Here is a 24900-nt window from a genome sequence, read left to right on the forward strand (position 1 = left end):
ACCTACATGGACAAAGGTTATTTGATAGTGATCTGTAATGTATTAGAACTAGATGCCATGGTAGTTGCTTCATTGCTGTTGAGTCACAAGGCATAGTTTACAATGATGAACTGAAAAAAATATTTATTTCATTTTGTATACTTCAAGAAAGCTAATTAATTTTATACATGTTTTGATAAACAGTTTTGTTACCATTTGGGAGTTCTCTTTTAGCGCTGTCTACACTAAATTTTGATTCCTAAAAAGTGGCAATAAATAAATGAGACAAGAGAAAGATGATGTAAATCTACATCTATAAAAATCCATACAAGTTTGCTTTGGGGGATGATGAGTAAAAGAAAAAGACAATCATATATATTAATAATTAATTTTAATATGTTTGTAAACAATTAACAATAACTGTAACAATATGTCTTATAAAAGTTATAGTATAATCAAAGATAAAAATCAATCTTGACATATTTAAAATTAAATGAGTCATACAAAATAAATAACGATTGTAGGAAAGACTTGCCTCAGCATTTTTCACTCAAGCTGGTGTATCAAGTACCTTAACTTCTGTTAAAATCTACATAAGACACCTGTACAGCTAAGAAAAGCACATGCTATTTCATCAAAAATGCATGAATAGATTGTCTGATTATATCTTCTTTCTAAAAGGCTAATAAAGGACAAGTATAAACAGTACTGAAACATTATTCTGGGAAGGAAAGTTATTATTATGAATCATTGTGAGGTTAATTTCACATCAGCCAGTTATCACACTATTTCATCCTTGCATACAGCAAACTTGTGAATATAAAAGTTGCTGTGATTTGGAAACGTTGTTGACAAACAATCATAAAAAGTTAATATCTTCAATATATGATTTTGTGTGTGTGTGATTTGGATTTTTAAAGTAGCTTTAACAATTTTTCAGCCATATCACTACAATGTCTGCAGTGTGACAGCTTATAGTGATGTCTAGCACTGGGGCATCATGCTGCAGACATGTAGCATGATGTCCCACCCAGTCACATTATCCTGACACCAGGCTGACCAGTCCTAACACTAATCTCTAAATGCTAAATGCCAAGTAAGGCAGCTGTTAGTACCATTTCTGTAAGTCTTTGGTATGACTTGTCCGGGGATTGAACCCACGACCTCCTGCATCCGAGGTGGACACTCTAAACACTAGACCACTGGAGTGGTCTATGTATGGTTTTCAATGATCGTACTAATTTAATTAAATTTCAATGAATGGCTCTTCAGTTATTTTGTTTATACCACAGTAACTTGTAAAAAGTATTGTCCTATATATATTTTTCAGGGCTTTCAGGGACCGGATCTTATGGTTAAAATAGGTGACATTCTGAAAGGATGCACCCTCTGTCCCTGACATGCATCCCCATGACACGCCTCGCTTTTCCTTGGGATGATCTCCCTTTTAACATTATGGTCACCTGTGGCCAGTCTGCAGAACAGCTAAAGGTCAGACTTCATAAATAGACATGAAACCATCATGACTAATTAACAGTTAATCCTCATCACTGTAATTATCTTGTGAAAAGGACTACCAGTCTGAAGGCTACTCTGATGTGACTTCAAAGAAACCGCGTTCTTTTGAGTGTGTATATAAGTACCTACAATTGTTTGGCAATTAAATTATGCTCTTTTTTGTTGTTATGGTCTTTTAAATTAAACTGGTGATGATGCTTATCTAAATCATAAAAGTAATTAAAGCTTTCTCAGAATTTGATTTGAACAGTATTGACAAATCATCAGTATTCCATAAAATTAATTATTTAGATCTGGTACCACAGTATCAATAAAAAATATTTAAAGGGGTGCAGAAAATTATATTGTCTTGTAAAAATGGTTATAAATCTTTTTTTTTTTTTTTCATTTTTCAGGACATAGTCTTGTGATGAAAATGACACTAATGCTAATAAAAGGAAAACAATAAATGAAATTGAGAGCACCAGTGAAGACAACAAAGAGAACTCGCACATGGAATGTGTATTTAATGTTAACTCCATCTTGACTAAGATGAAGGACACTGGCAAAAACAGAGACATTATGAACTAATAAACCTGGTCTTTTTCTTCATTAGTACTGACTCATAGGAACCACTAATTTATCAAACTGGAAGCACTAATTTATCAAATACTATATAAAACTCATTATTTACCTTTTATATGTAAACAACTGTAAGATTATAAAATGATTATATCCAAATAAAGAAAGACCATTTTACATAGTGACAAGGAGAAACACTATATCTTCCCTTCATATTAATATTGTAAATTGCCATATTGTATCAAATTTCATATTTCAAATTCATATAATGAAAGCTAAGAATTAAAACTAATAGTACAATAGACTGAACAAAGCTGAATAAACTGCAACTAAAATTTAGTCTCCTTAACTTGAAATGATGTTACAAAATCTTTCCTACTACAACTTATTCTTCGCATTTGTAGCTTTTTCATACTGTGAATATAGAAAATAGTTTGTTCTTGGCACGGTTACATTTTCAATTCTCCTGATACAGTCATAAATAGCATGATACAATGAGTCCAGTCTTTGATCTGCAACACCACTGTACGAGGCTGTAGGGTCACAAAAACCAGTTGTGTAGGCATATCCCACTTTATAGTGAGCATCCACTCCTACCCATTGTCCTCCAAAACCACCATGGCCAAATATAAATTTCACCTGAAATAGAATAATCTATTATCAAAACTATATAATTTTCCATGTAAATAAAAGTGAAACTCATGCCAATATAAGAATCAGCAAAAACATCAGCATTTGTCTGATATAAATAAATACATTAAAGAAAGAAATATTTTTACTGCGGAAGTGTGAAAGGAAAATAAATCTGTCATTACATCTATGAATCATCTTTTCTCTAAATTTTACTAATACTTTAAAACTAATTGTTAGATATGATAAAGTCTTCAAAAAGCCTGAAGAGACTGGCTTTTTTAGAAATAAAGATTGCTGGGGCAATTTTCATAATTTAAAGACGTGATTTTGACATAGATCACAGGCTCTTTTCAGTCTTCAAAGACGTGCATTTTCTAGTCAAAATCACAATGGGTCATTTGCTGCCTTTGAAGATATGCTTTTTAACAAGAAAGATCACTGGATGTATTTTCATCATTCAAAGATATGCTTTTTACCAGTAAAGATCACTGGAGGTATTTTCAACCTTCAAAGATGTGATTTTTACCAGTAAAGATCACTGGAGGTATTTTCAACCTTCAAAGATGTGCTTTTTACCAGTAAAGATCACTGGAGGTATTTGCATCCTTCAAAGATGTACTTTTTACCAGTAAAGATCACTGGGGGTATTTGCATCCTTCAAAGATGTGCTTTTTACCAGTAAAGATCACTGGAGGTATTTTCATCCTTCAAAGATATGCTTTTTACCAGTCAAGATCACTGGAGGTATTTTTAACCTTCAAAGATGTGCTTTTTACCAGTAAATATCACTGGAGGTATTTGCATCCTTCAATGATGTGCTTTTTACCAGTAAAGATCACTGGGGGTATTTGCATCCTTTAATGATGTGCTTTTTACCAGTAAAGATCACTGGGGGTATTTGCATCCTTCAAAGATGTGCTTTTTACCAGTAAAGATCACTGGAGGTATTTTCATCCTTCAAAGATATGCTTTTTACCAGTAAAGATCACTGGATGTATTTTCATCCTTCAAAGATGTGCTTTTTACCAGTAAAGATCACTGGAGGTATTTTCACCCTTCAAAGATGTGCTTTTTACCAGTAAAGATCACTGGAGGTATTTTCAACCTTCAAAGATGTGCTTTTTACCAGTAAAGATTACTGGGGGTATTTGCATCCTTCAAAGATACTTTTTACCAGTAAATATCACTGGGGTATTTTCAACCTTCAAAGATATGCTTTTTACCAGTAAAGATCACTGGAGGTATTTTCAACCTTCAAAGATGTGATTTTTACCAGTAAAGATTACTGGGGGTATTTGCATCCTTCAAAGATACTTTTTACCAGTAAATATCACTGGGGTATTTTCAACCTTCAAAGATATGCTTTTTACCAGTAAAGATCACTAGAGGTATTTTCATCCTTCAAAGATGTGCATTTTACCAGTAAAGATCACTGGGGGTACTATCATCCTTCAAAGATGTGCTTTTTACAAGTAAAGATCACTGTGGGTATTTTAAACCTGAAAAGGCCAACTAACTAACATATATACAATTTTTGATGTAACAAGGGTAATGGTATAAAGTTTGAGAAATTTGAAGTCAGGTGTCATGTGATGTGACTGGCTTCATTCAGTATGGATCTACAGAGTAAAGACCAAAATTTATTCATAGCATCAGAATCTATAAACTTTTCCATCAAACTTTTAGTTACAATCTAACATGTAATTTGACCTAACACTGTTTCCCCATCTCAAGCCATTTTTGGTAAACAATTACAAGTCAATCTAATTATACCAATGTATAATTTTTAGTGATACATTTTTTTAAAAAAACAGTACATAACTATCCATTACTTTTGTCTGCTAATTCAAACTGTGAAATAGGCAATACAAATCAGTCTGAACATTTTAAGTGCCTAGGCAGTGCCAAGTTTTAATTTATTGTTTTATCTTTCTGACACTCTTTCTACTGTCTTTTTTGTTGCTTAAATATGTTTTGTAAACAATCTTAATCAATAACAAGATTAAAATCAATAATTTTTCCACCAATATTTACTTGGGCAAGCTTTAATCAAATCCACCCTACATGTGCAATAATGACATCATTTCCAACATATGTGGCCAAATCAAACTTACAATTATATGACTGATTAAAGGGAGACAACTCTCAGAAGTTACAGTAAGAAAACTGCATTGGTACTACAAGTTATTTATTATGTATTCTTTTTTATAGGTTGTAAGTAGTAGCAAAAGAACAGTCTGATCATTAGAATACAAACTTTTAAGTCCAATGCTGATAAGTTAAGTAAAGATCCAAAATCTCTTTACATTTCTTGCACAATATTTTGCACTATAATTTGTCAAGAAGAATTATTCTGTCGTAGCTTATTGTTTGGAACCAACCTTGATTGATTATTATCACCTTGAAATAAATAATTCATTGCATTCCAATGACTACAAGTCAAGTGTTTCTTAATATTTTTCATTTCTGTCTGGATACTGGCAAATTTTCATAACTGGTAGCTGATCAAATTATGTCAACTCATATTTCATTAGATATCAGCTGTAACAGACCATAAATCCATGATTTAAAATGAGTGCTAACAATTATAGAAATTAAATTTGTGAAACTAGTATATTATGTCATAAACTGCTTGCACAGAGTTGGTCATTGTATTATTCACTCAGTTTTAAAAATTTCTTGTTGTAACCTAAACCTCTAATCCAAAATTTCCACGCAAGCTTGAGATTCTATTTTCCAAATAACAAGTACTCCGTTACATGGCTGTATGATGCTGCCACAAATTAACATTTAATTTATATGAAATGATGTTATACAACTATAACTGTTGATATTATGTAACAAAGATGGATATTTGTACTGACTGGTTCATTTCCCTCTTTTACTCCAAAAAGTATTGTTCCTAAACTCCACCAATGGTCCAAGCCATAGTTTATGTCGTATCCTTTTACAATTGGCTTTTCAAATCTCTGGATTAATTCCCTTGACAGCAACAATTTGCCTTCATGCTCTCCTCCATTTGCAAGGATTCCACAAAACTTGGCCATGGCATCAGCTCCGCCAAATCCATGAGTAGATCCAACTGGGAGCTCGGCACAATCTGGGTCATTGACTCTTCTTACCTAGGTTGGAAAAAATAATGCAATATACCTACTCATTAATATTTTTTTTAAGTTTTCCAAATAAAGAGGGGGCTGTGCATAATGGAAATAATAAAAAGTGGGCGCCACTGGACTAGGTTTCTTCAGAGAAGCTCAAGAAAATAATGACCTGAGTGAGGCACACTGCTGTTCTGAGATACTTGAATAAAAAAAGTCAAACAATAAAACAACAAGTTTGGAATATTTTATCTTTATTTTTAAGCAGATTTCTTTAATTTCAATAAAAGAATTACCATCCATGCATTAGTTGTTGAGGTAACTAACCTGATAATGCACTGATTGAGGTAAATGCACGTTAAAAGTAAATAAATTGTTGTCCCTTTATTTGAAAATTGAAAAGATTAAAATAATTTCTTCCAAAGAGAATATTCGAACATTGTCACATAAATTGTTTCCAAATTTAATTGACACTCCCAACCGTTGTTTCCAAGACAAAATAACTTTTATTGTATTTATAATATTTTTACAAGTACTGACAATATTCTGATCTATTTCATAACTACAAATGTTGTAACCTCATTGCTTAAACCATGCTGAGGCCTCCATTAAACCATGCTGAGACCTCCACTAAACCATGCTGAGGCCTCCATTAAACCATGCTGAGGCCTATATTTAAACCATGTTGAGGTGTCCATTAAACCATATTGAGACCTCCATTTCTTGCATCTTCTTAGAATCTGTTTTTTTATGTAACTGAAGTTTGCTATAATTTAATGAGTGGACATATAGTGATGAGTTTTGATCTAAATATACATACTTTTCCAAGTTTCTGAAAGAAATCATTTTACAACAACAAGAACAAGATCAACATACAGCCAACTGTATCCTCTGTTCTTAATTTTCAAACAAAAGACCCAAGCTGACCTGAAATCATCTACCTGGCTGACATCTGCCTAATAACAGAATGCAAGAATCGATGGCCAAGAAATATGGGTTTGTTCAACAGATATCACTGTTCAATTAATACAAAATAGTAATGCCTGTACCAAATTAAGAAAGTGAGTGACAGAATGAGTACAGTAAAGAAAAACAAATGATAGATGATTTAATACAATGAAACATAATTGGGTAAAAGTAGTATAGTTCTCAATTTGACTTTACCACATACACTAGAATCAGATGGTTTTTTTCCCCCAATGCTTTTACCCCCGATGATTCACTCACAAACTTGCAAAAACAATATGAAAATATGGTATCCCATTCAGACCTTTTTATACACTCTTCTTTCTTTAATTTACTAATAAGATATGAAGCAAATCTATCTAGATGCTTATATTTCTTTTATTTTTTACCAAGCTTATGTATAAAGTTATAAAATCTATAACATTGCTGCATTCTGTGGAACTTTGCATTGTACCTGTATCATGTGTCGTACCTGTGTACGATGTATCTCTCACCTACCCCATATGTCTGACATGTAAAACTTTAACACACATCACAAGTAAAAAAATAATATTTATGTCTCAATGCTTACACAGGTGAGATAATAAGCAGGCCTACTACTGAGTTGGTTTCTTGACAGCTGTTTGAGGGGGGAACTAATTTTAATTATACAATACTTGCCTATAGCTATTTTTTAGCTTTCTTTAGTAGTAAAATATGCACGATCCATCTGATGTGAATACATCCTTCCTTAGAGTGAAGAATTGTCAGTATGATGCAATTCCTTGTGCAACTCACCTTGTCCTTGGTATGTGTTATGTGCAAAACAAGCACAGATAACTGATTTTTTTCAAAGAGGACTATTACATCAGGACATCAGAACAGGGTGGGAGGATGGCATTCTACATTAGCTGTTAGTAAGTACTGCATAATTAAAATTAGTTCTCCCTCCCCCCCCCCCCCGAAAACTACATTTAACAGCAGCAATAGCTTACCCATGGCTATTGTTTAGCTGAATTTGTCAGTAAGGAGGGTTGGCTGAAGCTCCCTTAAACTGATAAAAAAACCCAGAGAAAATGGAAGTACTCACTGTTGGTGGAAAGGTCCATGTTATGGAATGTTGGTAAAAAATGTCTGTGCTTTGTTGTGATAATGAACAGAAGTAAAAGCAGGAAACGGTATTATGTGAACACCATAATGCTGCCTTCATTATGTCCTCCAAGGAGGACTAATTAAGGTAGACCCAGGAGGTAGCATAGGCTCGAACCTCATGGGCTTTAAGTCTCATAAAAGAAAGGCATTTATCAGTACAAGACTGGTATGCTCTTTTGATCATGGTGTCAATCCATCGTGAAATAGTCACAGCTGAAATGTCTATAAAGCCATTGAGAGGGAGGAACAGATGTTTCCTACTCTTTTGTTTTCCTTTGGATGCCGTAATAAAGAAATGGAGTGCCTTCAATGGACATAAAAGTCCATATGTATTGTCTGCAGCACAGATTCGACTGAGACTGGGGATTTCTATTGGTAGTGGAACTATGGAAGGTAACCGATTTTTGGTTAAAAATCCCTGTTGGCGAAGGAGGGAAACTGAAACATAATTTCCATTAAACTGGAGACAGCCAGTTTCAATAGATAAGCTATGAATCTCACTTCCTATCTGCATTGAGGTGAGGGTAAGAAGAAACATGGTCTTGAGAGTGAGGTCCTGAAAGAAGCCTCATTCAGTGGTTCATTGAGGGCTTGGGTTCGTGACCATAAAACACAATACAGATTCCACTTAGGTGTTTGTGAGTGTGAGACAGGTATCTGCAGCTCAAAATACTTAATACAATTGACAAGGTGTGAATCCGAACCAGTCACTATGCCTTGTGAGAATTAAAGTGTGTTTGAAATGGCAGCTCTAAAGTCCTTGATAGTGGATACAGAGCATATTTTGTTCTCGAAGAGAAACAAAAGGAAATCAGCAAAAGAAGTTATAGCAGAACAGCTGGAATCAACATGCTTCCTACTGCACCAATCACCTGGCATCATAGACCTTGGATGTTGAAGCTCTCCTGGTCTGAATGATGCAAATGGCAATTCGGCCTGAAAATTTGTTCTGGTAGAGAAAACACTTGAGATGAGCAAAGCGTGAAGGTGGAGAATTTGTGGGCTGTTGTGGAGGAAGGATCCCCAGTGTTGCGACAGATGATCCCTCATGAGAGGAAGAGACCTGGGTCAAGTGATCAAGAGGTCTAGAAGATCAATGAAACACAAGTGCAGAGGCCACAAATGGGGCTGTGAAAATGATCTGAGCAGTGAAGTTTTATTTTTTGCTGGACCCAAAGAAGCAGCTGGAAGGGTGGGAATGCAAACAGCCAATCCCACTAGAGACTGAAAGCATCCATCCATGCTCCTTATCCAGGAGAGGTGAAACATAAAATGGAAGTTATGTTGTTGAGCCTGGTTGCAAATAGATCCACTAAGGGTCTTCCCACAGTGAGAAAAGGGAAGAGTCCATTCTGTGGGGATGGCTCTGCCAGTTTTGGAGAGACTGCCTGTCAAAACTTTCTTGTTGCCCAGAATATGTCGAACTCTGTTATTTTCCACAAGGCGGCCCACCAGAGGAGGATCCAGACTTCCACACAAAGAGAAAGGGCATAAGTGCCTCCTTGACTTCAAAAATAAACTATGAGGGTCGTGTTGTTGCAGTAGACCATGACACATTGACCCCTTACTTTGCTGATGCACCCTCGGTTTTCAGCCTTATTTGTCTGATGTTATGTGAAGGAATGATTTGAACAGGGTCCAAAGACCCTTTAGAATTATATCCTCTGGTTCTAAATGAGTACTACAAATGGAATCTGGCACATCAGCAAACAGAGAGGAGTGGGGTTTGGGTGTATGGGTACTCCAACCATGAATTTGTTCCAATTCATCCACCACTGCAAATGGTGACAAAACACTAGTCCTAGAATGATCAGTGTTGATTGAAAATCAACGTTAGGTTTCCACCTTGCGAGAAGGAGGAACTGTAGAGGTTGCAAATGAAGACATTGTAATAGAACCAAGTCAGCAGCAGCGTTCAAGATTCCCAGAAGGGACAGGTACAGTTGAGCAAGGAAGTTTTTGCTAATAGTTTCACTAACATAGCCAGATTCAATCTATCCAATAAAGTGGAAGTCTATGTTCTGGTTTGTGAAGAAATTCATCCCCATGTAAATGAAGTTTTGTGATGGAGTTGGTTCCAGTTTCTTGAGGTTGGGCAAAAGGCCCAATTGAGTTAGCATGACCAACAGTGGTACAGATCCTGATGAAGGGACTGGATTTCAACTTTGTGGATCAGCCAATCATCAAAATACTGGAGTGCACTTCCTCCCTCAGTTTTACCAGATTGGATTGATGAAGAAAGATGGGGGTCCTGGAAAGAGGAGATATTTCCCAGAACTAGAGTTGGAACCCCTCGTTCACTACTGAAAGGACCCAACCATCATCTGTGATGCTTGACCAGGTCTCAAAAAAGAGGCCTAGGTAATCACCAGTGGGATGCATGGGAGAGGGATGTGTGGCAGAAGAAGGTTCAAGTCCCTTGGGTGCCGATATGTCTTGGCCACAGCTTCCAGTACATGCTGAAAGGCAGCTGGGTTCAAGAAGGCTTCTCTCAGCATACTAAAAGAAGCAGCTGAGAAGAGGTCGGGATGTGAAGCTATGGTGATGAGCAGTCAGACTTTCTGTTCCATAACTTCAATGTCTTTTATGGAAAGGTATGCCTAGGCTCCACTTGAAATACCCACCTTGGCTGCACCTACATCAAGTTGGAGAGGTTTTGAGCACAAGTTGGGGGGCAAGAGGTGATAGACTTTGTTTGTTGCCTTGTCAAAAGACCATACCTCCTCTTCCACAATAGAGATGAAAGAATGGATGTAAGAGCAGGCATCACTTGTGCTTCCTCCATGTCAAACTCATCAGAGTTTACAAGAATGGAGATAGCATCATTGAGGACATTCCGAGCTGGAGAGTGTTTGGGCATCACAACATAGGTGTCAACCTTTTGAGACAAACACCTGTACGCCAGACCAATAAAAACCTTACAAAGACACAAAAAAACTTACACAAAAAAATGTATTCATACAATATATAAGATTAACAGTTTTAAAACAACAAATGCTTTACACAAATTATGATGACACATATTTACATAATCATTTACATTTCTGAAACTTTGTTTCATTCTTTTTACTTTTAACACTATCATCTCCTGCTTTGGCTAAGCAAAGAAGCTTTTGATGGATGCTCCTTTCTTCATTTCAGAATTTATTTCATGCAGTTTTGTCCTGAAGTGTTCCTCCAGATCATATATGCTCGACACCACCACTTTAATATCTTTACTGCATATTTTACAAAAAGCATGTGAAGATCCTATCATGGATACATCTACAATGCCAGGGAAGACTTTAATTCAATCGGTCTGAAACTTGCCACAACTTTGGTTAGTGTCTTCAAGTTTGCGTTTCTTTGAGTTAGGCTCAGCCATTTGATGGACGGAATATTTCAACTGGATGAGAGAAATAAAAAATAATTTTTTTAAATTTTAGATTTGACATGTGATAGAGGAAGATCTCCTGATTACAAATATGTTACGAATTTATATTTTTCCCCATAAACCCCAAGATATTATGCCAGGAGCTATCCAAAAATTGAAATCTAGAAATAAAAAAATTGACAAAGTAGCAGTCCAGAAGTTTATACCTCGTAAGCTGTTGATTGTTTCTATTAAAATTGCATATCTGGTGTTTGAAAAGTTATGAATTTGCATTATACTGTGCCAATTTTGGTCACAAACTTGATATAAATTGGCCGTGTTACATATTTTCGAGTCACTCAGTATGTGTACTACGTCCGTCATTATGGCAATGCATCTTCTGTTTGCATTACCTATCTGACAAACTTAACTCAAAACTATAACAGCACAATAAAATGTCGGTGCTAAAATCAGTAGAGTATTTATTTTTAATTAGTATATTGTTAAAAAATTTAATAAATTGACTTCATCTCCACACAGAAAAGACGGTTACACCAACACGATTGCCACACTATGTAATGAATGACAATTGATGCAAACTTTATGCATTTGATAGTAATAAGTATAAATAGTAAAATAAAAATGTATAAAATAAGAAAACATACTTACTACACAGATAGTTAGTCAATATTAGAAATCTGAGTGAGAATCTGATCTTTGAGCCATAAACGACAAGATCTTCACACAATGGAGTTGAACCATGAATGAAACTTGTTTCATTATCAAAGAAAAAGCACGGTTTTGAGTATGATTTGATTGGTTGTTTCAGGCCACCATAGTCTCACTGAATTCTCATGCTAAAAATATTATGCCATAAGTCCCAGATGCACACAAAACGAATTTTATTTTTTAAATTGTAAATTTGTTACAAAAAAAACCATACAAAACGATTGTACGGCCATACACTGATGAAAAAGGAAAAAGAAACCATACAAATTATGAGTAAACCATACAAGTTGACACCTATGTCACCAAGTCCCTTGGATGTGAAGAGGGTATAGGAATACTGCACCAAGTCCCGTACATCAACCCGGTGAGTAGGGGCTTAAGGAGTGGCAAGAGCCGGAGAGAGATGAGAACATCTGTCAGTCCTGGAAGAAGTGATGCCTCTAGCCTTCATAATTGCTTCCACCTGGTGATGAGGTGATGGCGGGACATGAGTTGCATTATTGTTGCTGTTATGAGAGCAAGATCCAAGAGCCCAAGGGGTCATACATGACCAGGGCCCTTGAGGTGGAGGGCCCCACATCCCATAGGGATTCATCAGGATAATAGGAAATGTAGGGGATACAGATCTGATCCCCATGCCTAGTGTAAGCCCACTGGTTAGACTCCCAATGTTCATAATGAGGTGGTAGAGGATGGAGAGGGGAGAACTTGGTCTGAACCCTATCTCCATACAGAATGGCATGATGATCAGAGGATACAGGATCGTCAACTGATGCATCATTTAAGAAGGTGTGCTGATCCATCCTGGTGGGAGGGTGTGGCATACTACCTTTGATGGGGTGAAGGCAGTGCATCTCTTTCACAATGGGAGGTAGCAACATACTATGGGATGAAAGGTACATCTCCTCCTCCATGGGAGGCAGCAACCTGCTGCTACATGGTCACTGTATCTCCATAACAATGGGAGGTAGCTATGTGCTGGGAGGGGTATTCTGGTCAGAAGACCTCTTATTTTCTGTAACAGGGGAGCCAGACAATTCTGATGAGGAAGGAGAATGAAGTTTGTTCTTTCCCTAATAAGTGTGTCTGGAGTCTGCAGACCATGATTTACAAAATGTACAGTGATTTTTTTGTGTGCACTTTTGGAACATTTAATAGAGTCTGGATGAATGTCCTAGGAAGACTTCTTGTGGCCACCCTTTCCCACAGACTGTGTTGACATTATTCCTTTATATAGCAACAAAATTAAAATATTTATAGTGTCACATATAACTCATCTAATTTGTATGTACAGTGTATGGTGTACACCCATGTTCTCAATAGACATACTAAACAGTAGTATAAATTTACGTCTTTTTTCCACGTAAGAAAGAGTGTTCTCAATTTTTTATAAAACTTTTATCCAAGGAAGGAAGTATACATGCATACAATAGCAATGTGAAAAAATTCAATGCATTGAAACAAATACCTAGTAAAGATACCATATACAATGTGGTTTCTTCTATGTCTATCTAGACTGAAGAATGCATAGACTCTAGTTAGCAAGCTGTTGTTATTCCTAATATATAATGACTTAACAGTAACTAGAAGTAACATTTTAGACAGTAAGTGTATCTGATACCTGCAGGTGTATACAAAGTAATCCCGCCCCCAAGTCCTGGAAGTAACCAAAAACTGAAGATTTGGAAAAACAAACGGATAATGTAACGCCATTAGAGATAAAGTAGTGTAGAGGCCAGGATGCAATTGCAGTTAAAAAAACACTACTACAGGCAAATTTTCTCTGGTGAATTTGGCACATGTCTGATCACATCAATGTCCTTGAAAAAGATGAATTATCTGTGTTTGTTTGATACATATCATATCAAGGACAAGGTGAGTTGCACGAGGAATTGCATCATACTGACAATTCTTCACTCTACGGGAGGAAGTATGTTTTTTTTGTCATGAAAACAAAGCTATGGGTAAGCTACTGATGCTATTAAAAGGCAAATTTATGTGTGTGATGTGATTTTAATTTTCAATGTAGCTTTAACAATTTTTCAGTTACATCGCTATGATGTCTGCAATGTAACAGTTTATAGTGATGTCTAGCACTGAGGCATCATGCCGCAGACATGTAGCATGATGTCCCACCCAGTCACATTATCCTGACACCAGGCTGACCAGTCCTAACACTAATCTCTTAATGCTGAACGCCAAGCAAGCCAATTTATGTTGTTTCTTTCCAGTTTGCATAGGTGAAATAATAAACAGCACTACTATTGAGGTGGTTTCTATACAGTGTACACAGGTGAGATGATAAACAGGCCTATTTAGGTGGTTTATTTACAGCTTGCACAGATAAAGCAATAAGCAGGTTTACTAATGAGGTGGTTTTGATACAGTGTATACAGGTGAGATAATAAACATGTCTATTATTGAGGTAGTTTCTTCACAAATTCTCAGATTATGTTTTTTAACAATTGGATTACAATACATGAGTGTACATACATCACGAAAATCTTTTGGATTCTTTGCCGTCTCCATGAAGAGGTTCAAATCTCCTTTGAAATTTTTTGCCAATTGTTCCAGGTCCATCTTGCGAGTCAGGACCACGCGGGCAGCTCGATAATGCAGATGTTTAGGAAGGCCAATATAGAACTCTATGCCTACAAAACAAACAATTTAAATGTAGTTGCATAATTACATTAAAGTCTATTCATCCAACTAAAAACCGCATGCATTTAAAAGGTCAGATAAATCCAACTGCAGAAAAACTAATTGGACATCTTTTTGGCAAGCATAAAATCATAACCTCTCATTTCATCACACAGTAGTGACAGATCACCAGAACCTATACATAACTAATGAAAATGACACTGCTGATTCTATCAGAAAAGTGACCACTATGTCAGACCTGCCAACCCTAACAAGGCCATTTCACTAAGGCAGTTGACATTTTTCCACTTGTTTGACCTGTTTTCAATAATGTGTAGCAAATTTTCACATTACTGCTATTTTAAATTTGGAAGACATGTAATTTAAAATGTTCAGTATCTGAAATTGAAGCAGCAATGGTAAACATTATGTTCAACTGAAAAGTTTATAAAGTACATGTAGACCTTATTTACAGTTGCACAAACTTCAGTTCCAAACCTATGTAGCTCAATGGCTTGTTGCCATCTTTCAACTTAACACAATTCTTGGAAATGTTTGTTGTTGATTTCACATGATGATGGTTATCATATCTCCTGCCATGAGACATACTCAAATCGACATGTGATATCCAATAAACGTAACTGTGTCCCTTGGTGGTTTTGTTGATAATAATCTGAACATTCCTTTTTGTTCTATGTAATAACACTTTTTAGAGGCTTATTTTCCCTCTCTTCAACACATGACTTGTTGGATGCCATTTGTTTAAAATTTCTATAGTAAACAGTCTGATCATGAAGATGCTCTGCATGAACAAAAAGTGTGCAGTTAAAATCATCTGAGGTACTACTATAAAGTTAGTTTGGTTCCCTGACTAACTCCATTAAATCTAATATGAAACCTGGATGAAACCAACATGGACAAGCCAATTATCTGGATTTGGCCACAACAATCTTATTTTCATAGTCTTTGCTTTTACTCCTTAAGTCCATATTTTATGGGTCATTTTCATAAGACTTACTGCAAAATCATAACAGTCAGCAGGTCCACTTCCCACTGCAGTTGATAAAAACCTCTGTGCACAAGTGAAATTGTATTAGCTAAACTGCAAATTTTCAATACATCTGGAGTTTTTTCATAACAAAACAATTTTTATCCACAAATTTATGCAAAACAATACAAACTTTATTGAAGCAAATGTGTTTTTCCATTACAAATTTCTTCCAAGAGGAAATCAAAAGAAATCACAGCTTTTACATGTGCTACTGGATGCATATTTTATTTTGGGCAAAAACTTCAATGTTTACAATAGAGACTCAACACAGTTGTCCGATTTTTCTACCCAGTCATATATTTAAGTTAAGAACTTACTATAATAACTGAAGTTAAGGAAACCAAGTAAGTAAAACTGTAATTACAAAAAGGAAAAAAGTTGCTAAATAGGCCATCTGCTGATTTAAATATTTTAAACAAATCAAAGTTGTGCTTCCTACCAAATGGATTGGAGATCTCCTCCTTGAAGTATTGAGCAATGTTTCTGTGCTTGGGATCTGCATGTGAAACAACCTGGTCCAAGTACAGGGCAAATGTTACAGGATGATATCCAAAGGCTTCCCCTGAAAGTTTTTTAAAAAAATAGTTATTCAGCTCATATGCAGCTACAAAATTTTCACCATACTGAACATATCATAGATATAATTATGCAAATATTTTTTTTTACCATACTGAATATATCATAGATATAGTTATGCAAATATTTTTTTTTACCATACTGAATATATGGAAGCCCTTCTATTTGGTCAAAACTCAATAAAGATATCCAGTCCTGACTACAAGTCTCAATTTCAACACAAAGGCAAAAAGGCCTCTGGAGGAAGCTGTATCTGCATGGTATTACAGGCAACCTCTTGCTCAATTGAAAGACCTAAGATTCATCAGTTAGCAAGGTACAATGGCTAGATCAGTTTGGCAACAACTTCCATATTGGACAGGGCATCAAGCAAGTTGCCAAACTATCCCCCACCATCTACAAGTGCTTCAGCAATGAACTCCTGCATATTCTTCTGCTGAAAAATCTGGGGCATCAATTTAGACCACCTATTTAGGATCAACCACAATAGCTAACAATGTTGCAATCCTGAGTAACAGCCCTTTAGAGATACAAATTTCACTACAAACAATCTTCAACTTCTCCAGTGCTGACTGCTTTCCAATAGACCCATCCAAAAAGCAATACTGTGATATTCAATGACTCTAAAAGAGGGGTAACATAGCCCTGGAACCTGGGAAACACAGTGATTAAAGAAACTGAACAACATTCCAATATCGTATCTCCAAAAGAGCCACTATGGACATGAAAGATAGAATAATGAATGGAAATAAGCCCTTTATTTCACCATGTGAGCAGGACTACATGGTTAAATAAAGTGAACCCAGCATTATCCTACTTGCATCACATCCATGAGCTGTCTTGGCCTACAGATGGTACAAATCTCTGCAGTGGACATAGGAATGCTGAAAAATCAGACCTAAATATTCTTTATTAGATTCAGACGTGTCACAGCCATAACCCATATATTTCTAGATGCAATCCCCACAGACATCCACAGCACTGGCGTAATTTGTCAAAATCATTAGGGAAGTGGAATCAGTGGAGTTTGAGATTGGAACTATCACAATGCATGTTTAATGTCACTATTATCACTCCACTGTCTTGGTTAAAAATCAGTCTCAGAATTCAGCCTCACATGTGCTTTACTCAGTGTGGCCATACTGGGAAACAGAATTATCCTCCTCAGTGTAGAACTCCCAATATACACAAAGGAAGCTAACTCTTCATACATGTGCATATATGTGATAGGGACATTGTTTATGCTGGATAACACAGTATCAATGATAGGCCCAGATAACATTTTTAAAGTTAAAATCTGCCTCAAAGTAGGGTGCCAGAAAATGTGTAGGAATTAGAGACACATCTATGCCAACCATGGTTACCCAATATATTGCTGTTGGATTTGATATGGGCCACTGGAAGTCCCCCCCCCCCCCGACAAAACAGAGTTCTGTAACATCAACTGTTTTCAGTAAGGCTAGCACTGGATGGCATTAATTGAGCACTACTTTAAAATTTTGCTGTATTGGCTGCCATTTAGTGGTACTAGGTGACAAAAGCTAACAGTATAGAGAGAGGTATCTCACTTTCAGCAATACATACAAATTTTGTTTCACTCATGGACAAGCTTGTCAAATGAGACATGTAAAAGATGCCAGATGAACCTAATTACACAGTGAATTCACCTTGAAAGTTACATGCCTGATATATACTTAGAATGTTCTTGTAAATTTTATTCATTATATATAGATCATTTTAAGGCCAACTGTTTACTTGTTAATCTTTAGTATATTTTACAAATCAGATAATACAAATCTATGCCAACTCTAAGATAAAGTGGTTATTATTATTTCATATCAACTAAGAATGACAAAGTAGTTATTTTTTATTTCATATCAATTTGACAAGAATGACAAAGTGGTTATTCTTATTTCATATCAATATGACAAGAATGACAAAGTGGTTATTTTTTATTTCATATCAATTTGACAAGAATGACTAGGTGGTTATTTTTATTTCATATCAATCTGACAAGAATGACAAAGTGGTTATTTTTATTTCATATCAATTTGACTAGAACGACCAAGTGGTTATTTTTATTTCTTATCAATCTGACAAGAATGACAAAGTAGTTATTTTTATTTCATATCAATTTGACTAGAATGACAAAGTGGATATTTTTATTTCATATCAATTTGACTAGAATGACCAAGTGGTTATTTTTATTTCATATCAATCTGACAAGAATGACTAGGTGATTATTTTTATTTCATATCAATATGACAAGAATGACAAAGTAGTTATTTTTATTTCATATCAATATGACAAGAATGACAAAGTAGTTATTTTTATTTCATATCAATATGACAAGAATGACAAAGTGGTTATTTTTATTTCATATCAATTTGACTAGAATGACCAAGTGGTTATTTTTATTTCATATCAATCTGACAAGAATGACTAGGTGGTTATTTTTATTTCATATCAATCTGACAAGAATGACAAAGTGGTTATTTTTATTTCATATCAATCTGACAAGAATGACAAAGTGGTTATTTTTATTTCATATCAATTTGACTAGAATGACCAAGTGGTTATTTTTATTCAACATCAATTTGACAAGAATGACCAAGTGGTTATTTTTATTTCTTATCAATCTGACAAGAATGACAAAGTAGTTACTGACAACAATGACAAAGTAGTTATTTTTATTTGATATCAACCTGACAAGAAAGACAAAGTGGTTATTGACAAGAATGACAAAGTGGTTATTTTTATTTCATATAAATTTGACAAAAATGACAAAGTGGTGACTGACAAGATCAATCAAGTGGTTATTTTTATTTCTTATCAATCTGACAAGAATGACCAAGTAGTTATTTTTATTTCTTATCAATTTGACAAGAATGACAAGTATTTATTTTTTATTTCTTATCAATTTGACAAGAATGACCAAGGGAGGCCCCGAGTGACCGAGTGGTCTAAAGTGCTCACTGTTACGGATCACTGCCATCTCACCTCTGTCTGTGTGGGTTTGAGTCCAAGGCTCGGATAGCGTGGGTACATGGGAAAGCCTGCCAGTAGCTTCTCATAGGTCCATGGTTCTTCCCTGGGGTTTCCAGGGTTCTTCCTCCACCAGTTATACTGGCCGCCATGTATAGCCTATCTTCTGCTGAAAAATGGCGTTAAACCATAGAACAGCAACAGAACAGAATGACCAAGTAGTTATTTTATATTTAATCAACCTGACAAGAATGACAAAGTGGTTATTTTTATTTCATATCAATTTGAAAAGAATGACAAAGTGGTGATTGACAAGATCGACCAAGTGGTTATTTTTATTTTTTATCCATCTGACAAGAATGACCAAGTGGTTATTTTTATTTCTTATCAATCTGACAAGAATGACCAAGTAGTTATTTTTATTTCTTATCAATTTGACAAGAATGACCAAGTGGTTATTTTTATTTCATATCAATTTGACAAGAATGACAAAGTGGTTATTGACAAGACTGACCATGTGGCTATTGTTATTTCTTATCAATCTGACAAGAATGACAAAGTGTTTTTTTTATTTCATATCAATATGACAAGAATGACAAAGTGGTTATTTTTATTTCATATCAATTTGACAAGAATGACAAAGTGGTTATTTTTATTTCATATCAATTTGACAAGAATGACCAAGTGGTTATTTTTATTTCATATCAATTTGACAAGAATGACAAAGTGGTTATTTTTATTTCATATCAATTTGACAAGAATGACAAAGTGGTTATTTTTATTTCATATCAATTTGACAAGAATGACAAAGTGGTTATTTTTATTTCATATCAATTTGACAAGAATGACAAAGTAGTTATTGACAAGATTGACCAAGTGTTTATTTTTTATTTCTTATCAATTTGACAAGAATGACCAAGTAGTTATTTTATTTTTTTATCAATCTGACAAGAATGACAAAGTGTTTTTTTTATTTCATTTCAATATTATAAGAATGACAAAGTGGTTATTTTTATTTCATATCAATTTGACAAGAATGACAAAGTGGTTATTTTTATTTCATATCAACTTGACAAGAATGGCAAAGTGGTTATTGACAAGACTGACCAAGTGTTTATTTTTTATTTCTTATCAATCTGACAAGAATGACTAGGTGGTTATTTTTATTTCATTTCAATTTGACAAGAATGACAAAGTGGTTATTTTTATTTCATATCAATTTGACAAGAATGACCAAGTGTTTTTTTTTATTTCATATCAATTTGACAAGAATGACTAAGTGTTTTTTTTATTTCATATCAATTTGACAAGAATGACAACGTGGTTATTTTTATTTCATTTCAATTTGACAAGAATGACCAAGTGGTTATTTTTATTTCATATCAATTTGACTAGAATGACCAAGTGGTTATTTTTATTTCTTATCAATCTGACAAGAATGACAGAATGGTTATTGACATGACCAACCAAGTGTTTTTTTTATTATTTCATATCAATTTGACAATGACAAAGTAGTTATTAACAAGAATGACAAAGTAGTTATTTTTATTTCAATCAACTTGCTTTAAACTGATTTTCTTGCATGCTGGGTCTATGAGAAAGAATAATAAACCATTTTTACTGAGATGTTAATGCATACCTTCCAAGATTAAGGCATCTCAGATTTTACAGTCCAACTGAACCTTACCATAGTAAGTCTTCTGTCACACATTATTTTTTTGCAGATGTCCAGCAACTAAACATACCATATAAATGCTTATACTTTCACAAGCTTCAACATTGTGATGATCTTTGCTTTAAAGACAGGATCAGTTATGATCTAGTTTTTCTTCCACAAACTTGCAATGGGTATTACTAGTGTATTTGGAGTCATGTTTTGAATTCAAGAATGACTGCAGTTCATTAACGACACTGAAGTAACATGTACTTTGCATGAGCAGCAGAGGGGGCGAATCGGACATTTTGTCCAATCGTTATTTTGCTTAATTATTACTTCTGCACTCAGCGGATCCGGTGTAATCAGCGCTGGTAAAAAAAAAACGACGTCGGTCCATCCTACACGATGGTGACGTCATTTGGTTTAATTAACACCTTCTGCGCGCCGATCCCCAGCGTCGTCAGCGTCCGGTAAGCACATCGACGACCGCGTCGATGTCATCGCCCCCTCTGCTGCTAAGTGGTTATTTACAATGAAAATTATTTACAACTAACCGAATATTTGGTCAAGTCCGATACGATATCGTGTCCGAGGATCATGTAAATTTATCGTTACGAATCCATGTGGGGTCGACTGAGCATGACTAAAAAAGTTTCGAAAAACATTAAAGTCCATGTCACCGCCGCACCATGTCTGCCAAATATTTCGTAGCGTGTGTGTATCGACGCCGTTGAACACAGCAAGAATATTACAGTTGTCTCTAATTACTTTTGGAATCTGAGTGTATCGTTGAGTGACATATATCACGTCAGTGTTTTTATGCCTGCCTCTGGAAAATATCCTAGCTGGGTTTTTTTGATTGTCTAACATAACATCATCGTACACGACTAGATTGTTAACGTCGCCATCAATATCATCAATACCCGGTGCATCATTGATATCTGTAATAAACTCGATGACATTTTTTTTAGCGATCGCTGATGCATTCTCGTTAAAATCTTTCAACACCTCGTAGCATCGTTGATCATCTACGCTAGGGGCGATTAAATACAACTTATCCCACTTCATCTATCTCATTATTAAATTGAGTAACAATTGCGTCTTGCCGGATCCAGATGGTCCGATGATAATCATCCGGATCGAGTTTGGTAACGCTGCAACATGCTTAACTGGTTCTCTTGTTTTAGTCGCCGAAAAATCAATTATATTCATATCTCTATACATAAATTATGGATTTATATTGTGTGAAGTGTAGAGTGCGTACTGGCACAAATGATATGACAACCGTTACAACAAGAAATAACAGATCGGCACTTACTGGTAAGTGTGTACAATGCGGTACAAAGAAATTTAGATTTATTTCTGCTAGACCCGGGGATGCTTTAAAAAAAAGCGAGGAGGTGATATTGCAGCCAAGTTATCAAAACTCCCCGGAACACCGTGGGCAAAGTATCCAGGAGAAAAGCACCTCTCAGGATATAGCTACTGTGGCCCCGGAACACGATTAGATATTAGACTCGATGATCAAAATCAGCCCAAACCCGGTGAGTATCCAATAAACGCTATCGATAAGGCGTGTCATGCTCATGATGTTGCTTACAAAAGTAGCGATCTGCAACAGCGTCATATCGCGGATGTAAAATTAATTCACGCATTAAATGCTATTCCTGATAAATCCGTCAAAGAAAAATTGGCCTCATGGTTGGTAAAATCGGCTATGAAAGGTAAATTAATGATGGGCGCTGGTAATTAATAACAACATGGAATCCATCTATTATTCTCCGAGAGGATACTGGAAGGGGAAGGCCGCAATTGGTAAGCTTGCAAGCGCTGCAAAGGTAACAAAGGCCACTGCGGCTAATTGGTTATCCAAACAGGCTATATGGCAAATTTATCTACCACCGCCTAAACAAATCAACTTCTCGCGCTTTGATGTCAGCGTACCTAATGAAGTTCATCAGGCTGATATACTATTTTTGCCGCATGACAACGGTTACAAATACGCGCTAACCGTAGTTGATGTTGCGAGTCGATACAAACAAGCGGAGCCGTTAAAAACAAAGTCGGCAACTGAAGTAGCCGCTGCGTTTGAAAGAATTTATCGAAGAGGCCCTCTGCGCTGGCCAAATCTATTACAAGTTGATCCCGGTAGTGAATTTCGCGGTGCTGTTTTATCAACGCTGAAACATCATAGCGTCGCGATACGACGAGGTCATACTGCGCTACATCGTGATCAGGCAATTGTTGAACGATTCAATCGGACTGTTGCTGAACGGTTATTTGGATATCAATACGCGAAGGAATTCATCCAAGAAAAACGATCTCGTGAATGGGTTAAAAGGTTGCCAGGTGTAATTGCAGCGTTAAATAACGAGATTACCCGAGCAATCAACATGAAGCCCAGCGACGCGATTAAATACGAGTATATACCCGGAAAATCAAAAATAAATAGCGTTTCCAAGCCGATTCTCAGCAATGTCACCGTGAGATATCTGTATGAACCAGGAGAGCTTGAAGGCGGTAAAAAAAGAGCTACTGATCCTATTTGGAGTGTTACCACACATAACATATCAACGATAACACGATCAACTGGTAGACCACCGATCTACAGACTGGATTCAACTGCTCCTCAGCGCGGATTTACACGCGAGCAACTACAAGTGATACCTGACGATACTCAATTACCCCCGCGTGGTCTTAACTAGCGCCGTTGTGTCTATTGCACTCAAGACAGGTCAACCTCACATTGTTTTTAACATGACCGAGACTGTTATTGATCCTATCCACGGTAAATTGGCGAGCGTCTTTATCCGAATAACGCCAGCGCATTACACAATTACAACTCGCGCAGTGATTATTCTGTTGTTGTCAGAACGCAATTATTAATTCGACATCAATATCAAAACGCCGCTGTTTTTTTTTATCCTGTTGGCGGTAACCCGAGAGTTTTCTATCAATGACGCTTGCATCGATAATGTCGTTGTCGTTGGTGACTCCGTCACTGACTTCGTCAACAACAATTCTTCGAAGCTGATTTATTCTCCGTACTCGGGACACTGCAAGATAGACTAGATTTGACCATTCGATGCGATTATCAACCATCCAAACAATTGTGTCCGTGATGGTTAATCCCTGCGAGGAATGTATTGTCGTTGCGTATCCTAGCATCCACGGGGATTTATCAGCACGTAGCGCGTCCTCGACGACGCTGATATCAACGAGCACAATATCATTCAGCACGAGAATTTGTTTTTCTGTCCGGCCCGGGATTTCAACTTCAATGTTCTGCCGCCGTGTATCCGCGGGTCTATAACATAACGGCACTGGACGCGTTGGAAACTTTTCCTTATGCAACGTAAACAACTTCCGCTGAAGTGTGTCTCTGACTATCTTTCTACTCGCTACAATCAAATCGTTTGGTCTCCATGTTTCCCAGAATTCATTTAACGGCGTTTCCGGAATCACCTCGCGGATTATTTCACACTGAATTCTATCCGGCTGTAATCTGATTAATTTTTTAACCCCGCGCAGTTGTTCATCAAGTGCTCGGTAATCAGTATCGGTTTCTTCATAATAGTCCACAAAACCCCTTAACCAATCATGTGGACCCTCGCCGACAAATGGTGGTGGTTGGCCATGGTCGCCACACATGATCACCGCTGTATTTGCGCGCAGCAACCACTCAAGAAACATTTGTAAAACATCTAACGAAACGGTACATATCTCATCCCAGATGATAACCTCAGGAATAAATCTTTCACCCATTCGATCAGGAGTCCACTCACCGCCGCTGTATCGAAAAAAGCTGTGATAAGTAACGGCGTCAACATTTCGTTGTTTTATCTCTCGCGCTAGTCTATGGGTCGGTGTAAGCACGATTATACTTGCCCGCGTTCGAAATAATTCAATTGCCCGAGTCGTCTTTCCTGACCCGCCACAGCCACTTAAATAAACTGTTTTGTGTCTACAAATTGGATCAGAACACGGTGGTGCATTAGACCATTCTGATAAATTATCACCGCGT

General features: G+C 36.2%; 1 protein-coding gene across 4 annotated transcripts in view; it reads right to left on the reverse strand.

Annotated features, from left to right (window-relative positions):
• Positions 1-353: 353 nt before the first annotated feature.
• LOC149787660 (beta-lactamase domain-containing protein 2-like) overlaps positions 354-24900 on the reverse strand; it is a 52981-nt gene continuing 28434 nt past the window's right edge. For all 4 annotated transcript variants that reach the window (XM_089973860.1, XM_089973861.1, XM_089973862.1 and 1 more), the window contains exons 6-9: positions 16098-16220; positions 14461-14618; positions 5556-5813; positions 354-2697 (exon numbers count right to left, since the gene is read on the reverse strand). In XM_089973860.1, coding sequence (XP_089829986.1) covers positions 2437-2697; positions 5556-5813; positions 14461-14618; positions 16098-16220 — 800 coding nt within the window. In that variant the 3' untranslated portion in view covers positions 354-2436. The remainder of the gene's footprint in view (positions 2698-5555; positions 5814-14460; positions 14619-16097; positions 16221-24900) is intronic.

This window comes from Sinohyriopsis cumingii, chromosome 11 (assembly GCF_028554795.1).
Source record: "Sinohyriopsis cumingii isolate HCF-2022 chromosome 11, ASM2855479v2, whole genome shotgun sequence".
NCBI classification, from domain to species: domain Eukaryota; kingdom Metazoa; phylum Mollusca; class Bivalvia; order Unionida; family Unionidae; genus Sinohyriopsis; species Sinohyriopsis cumingii.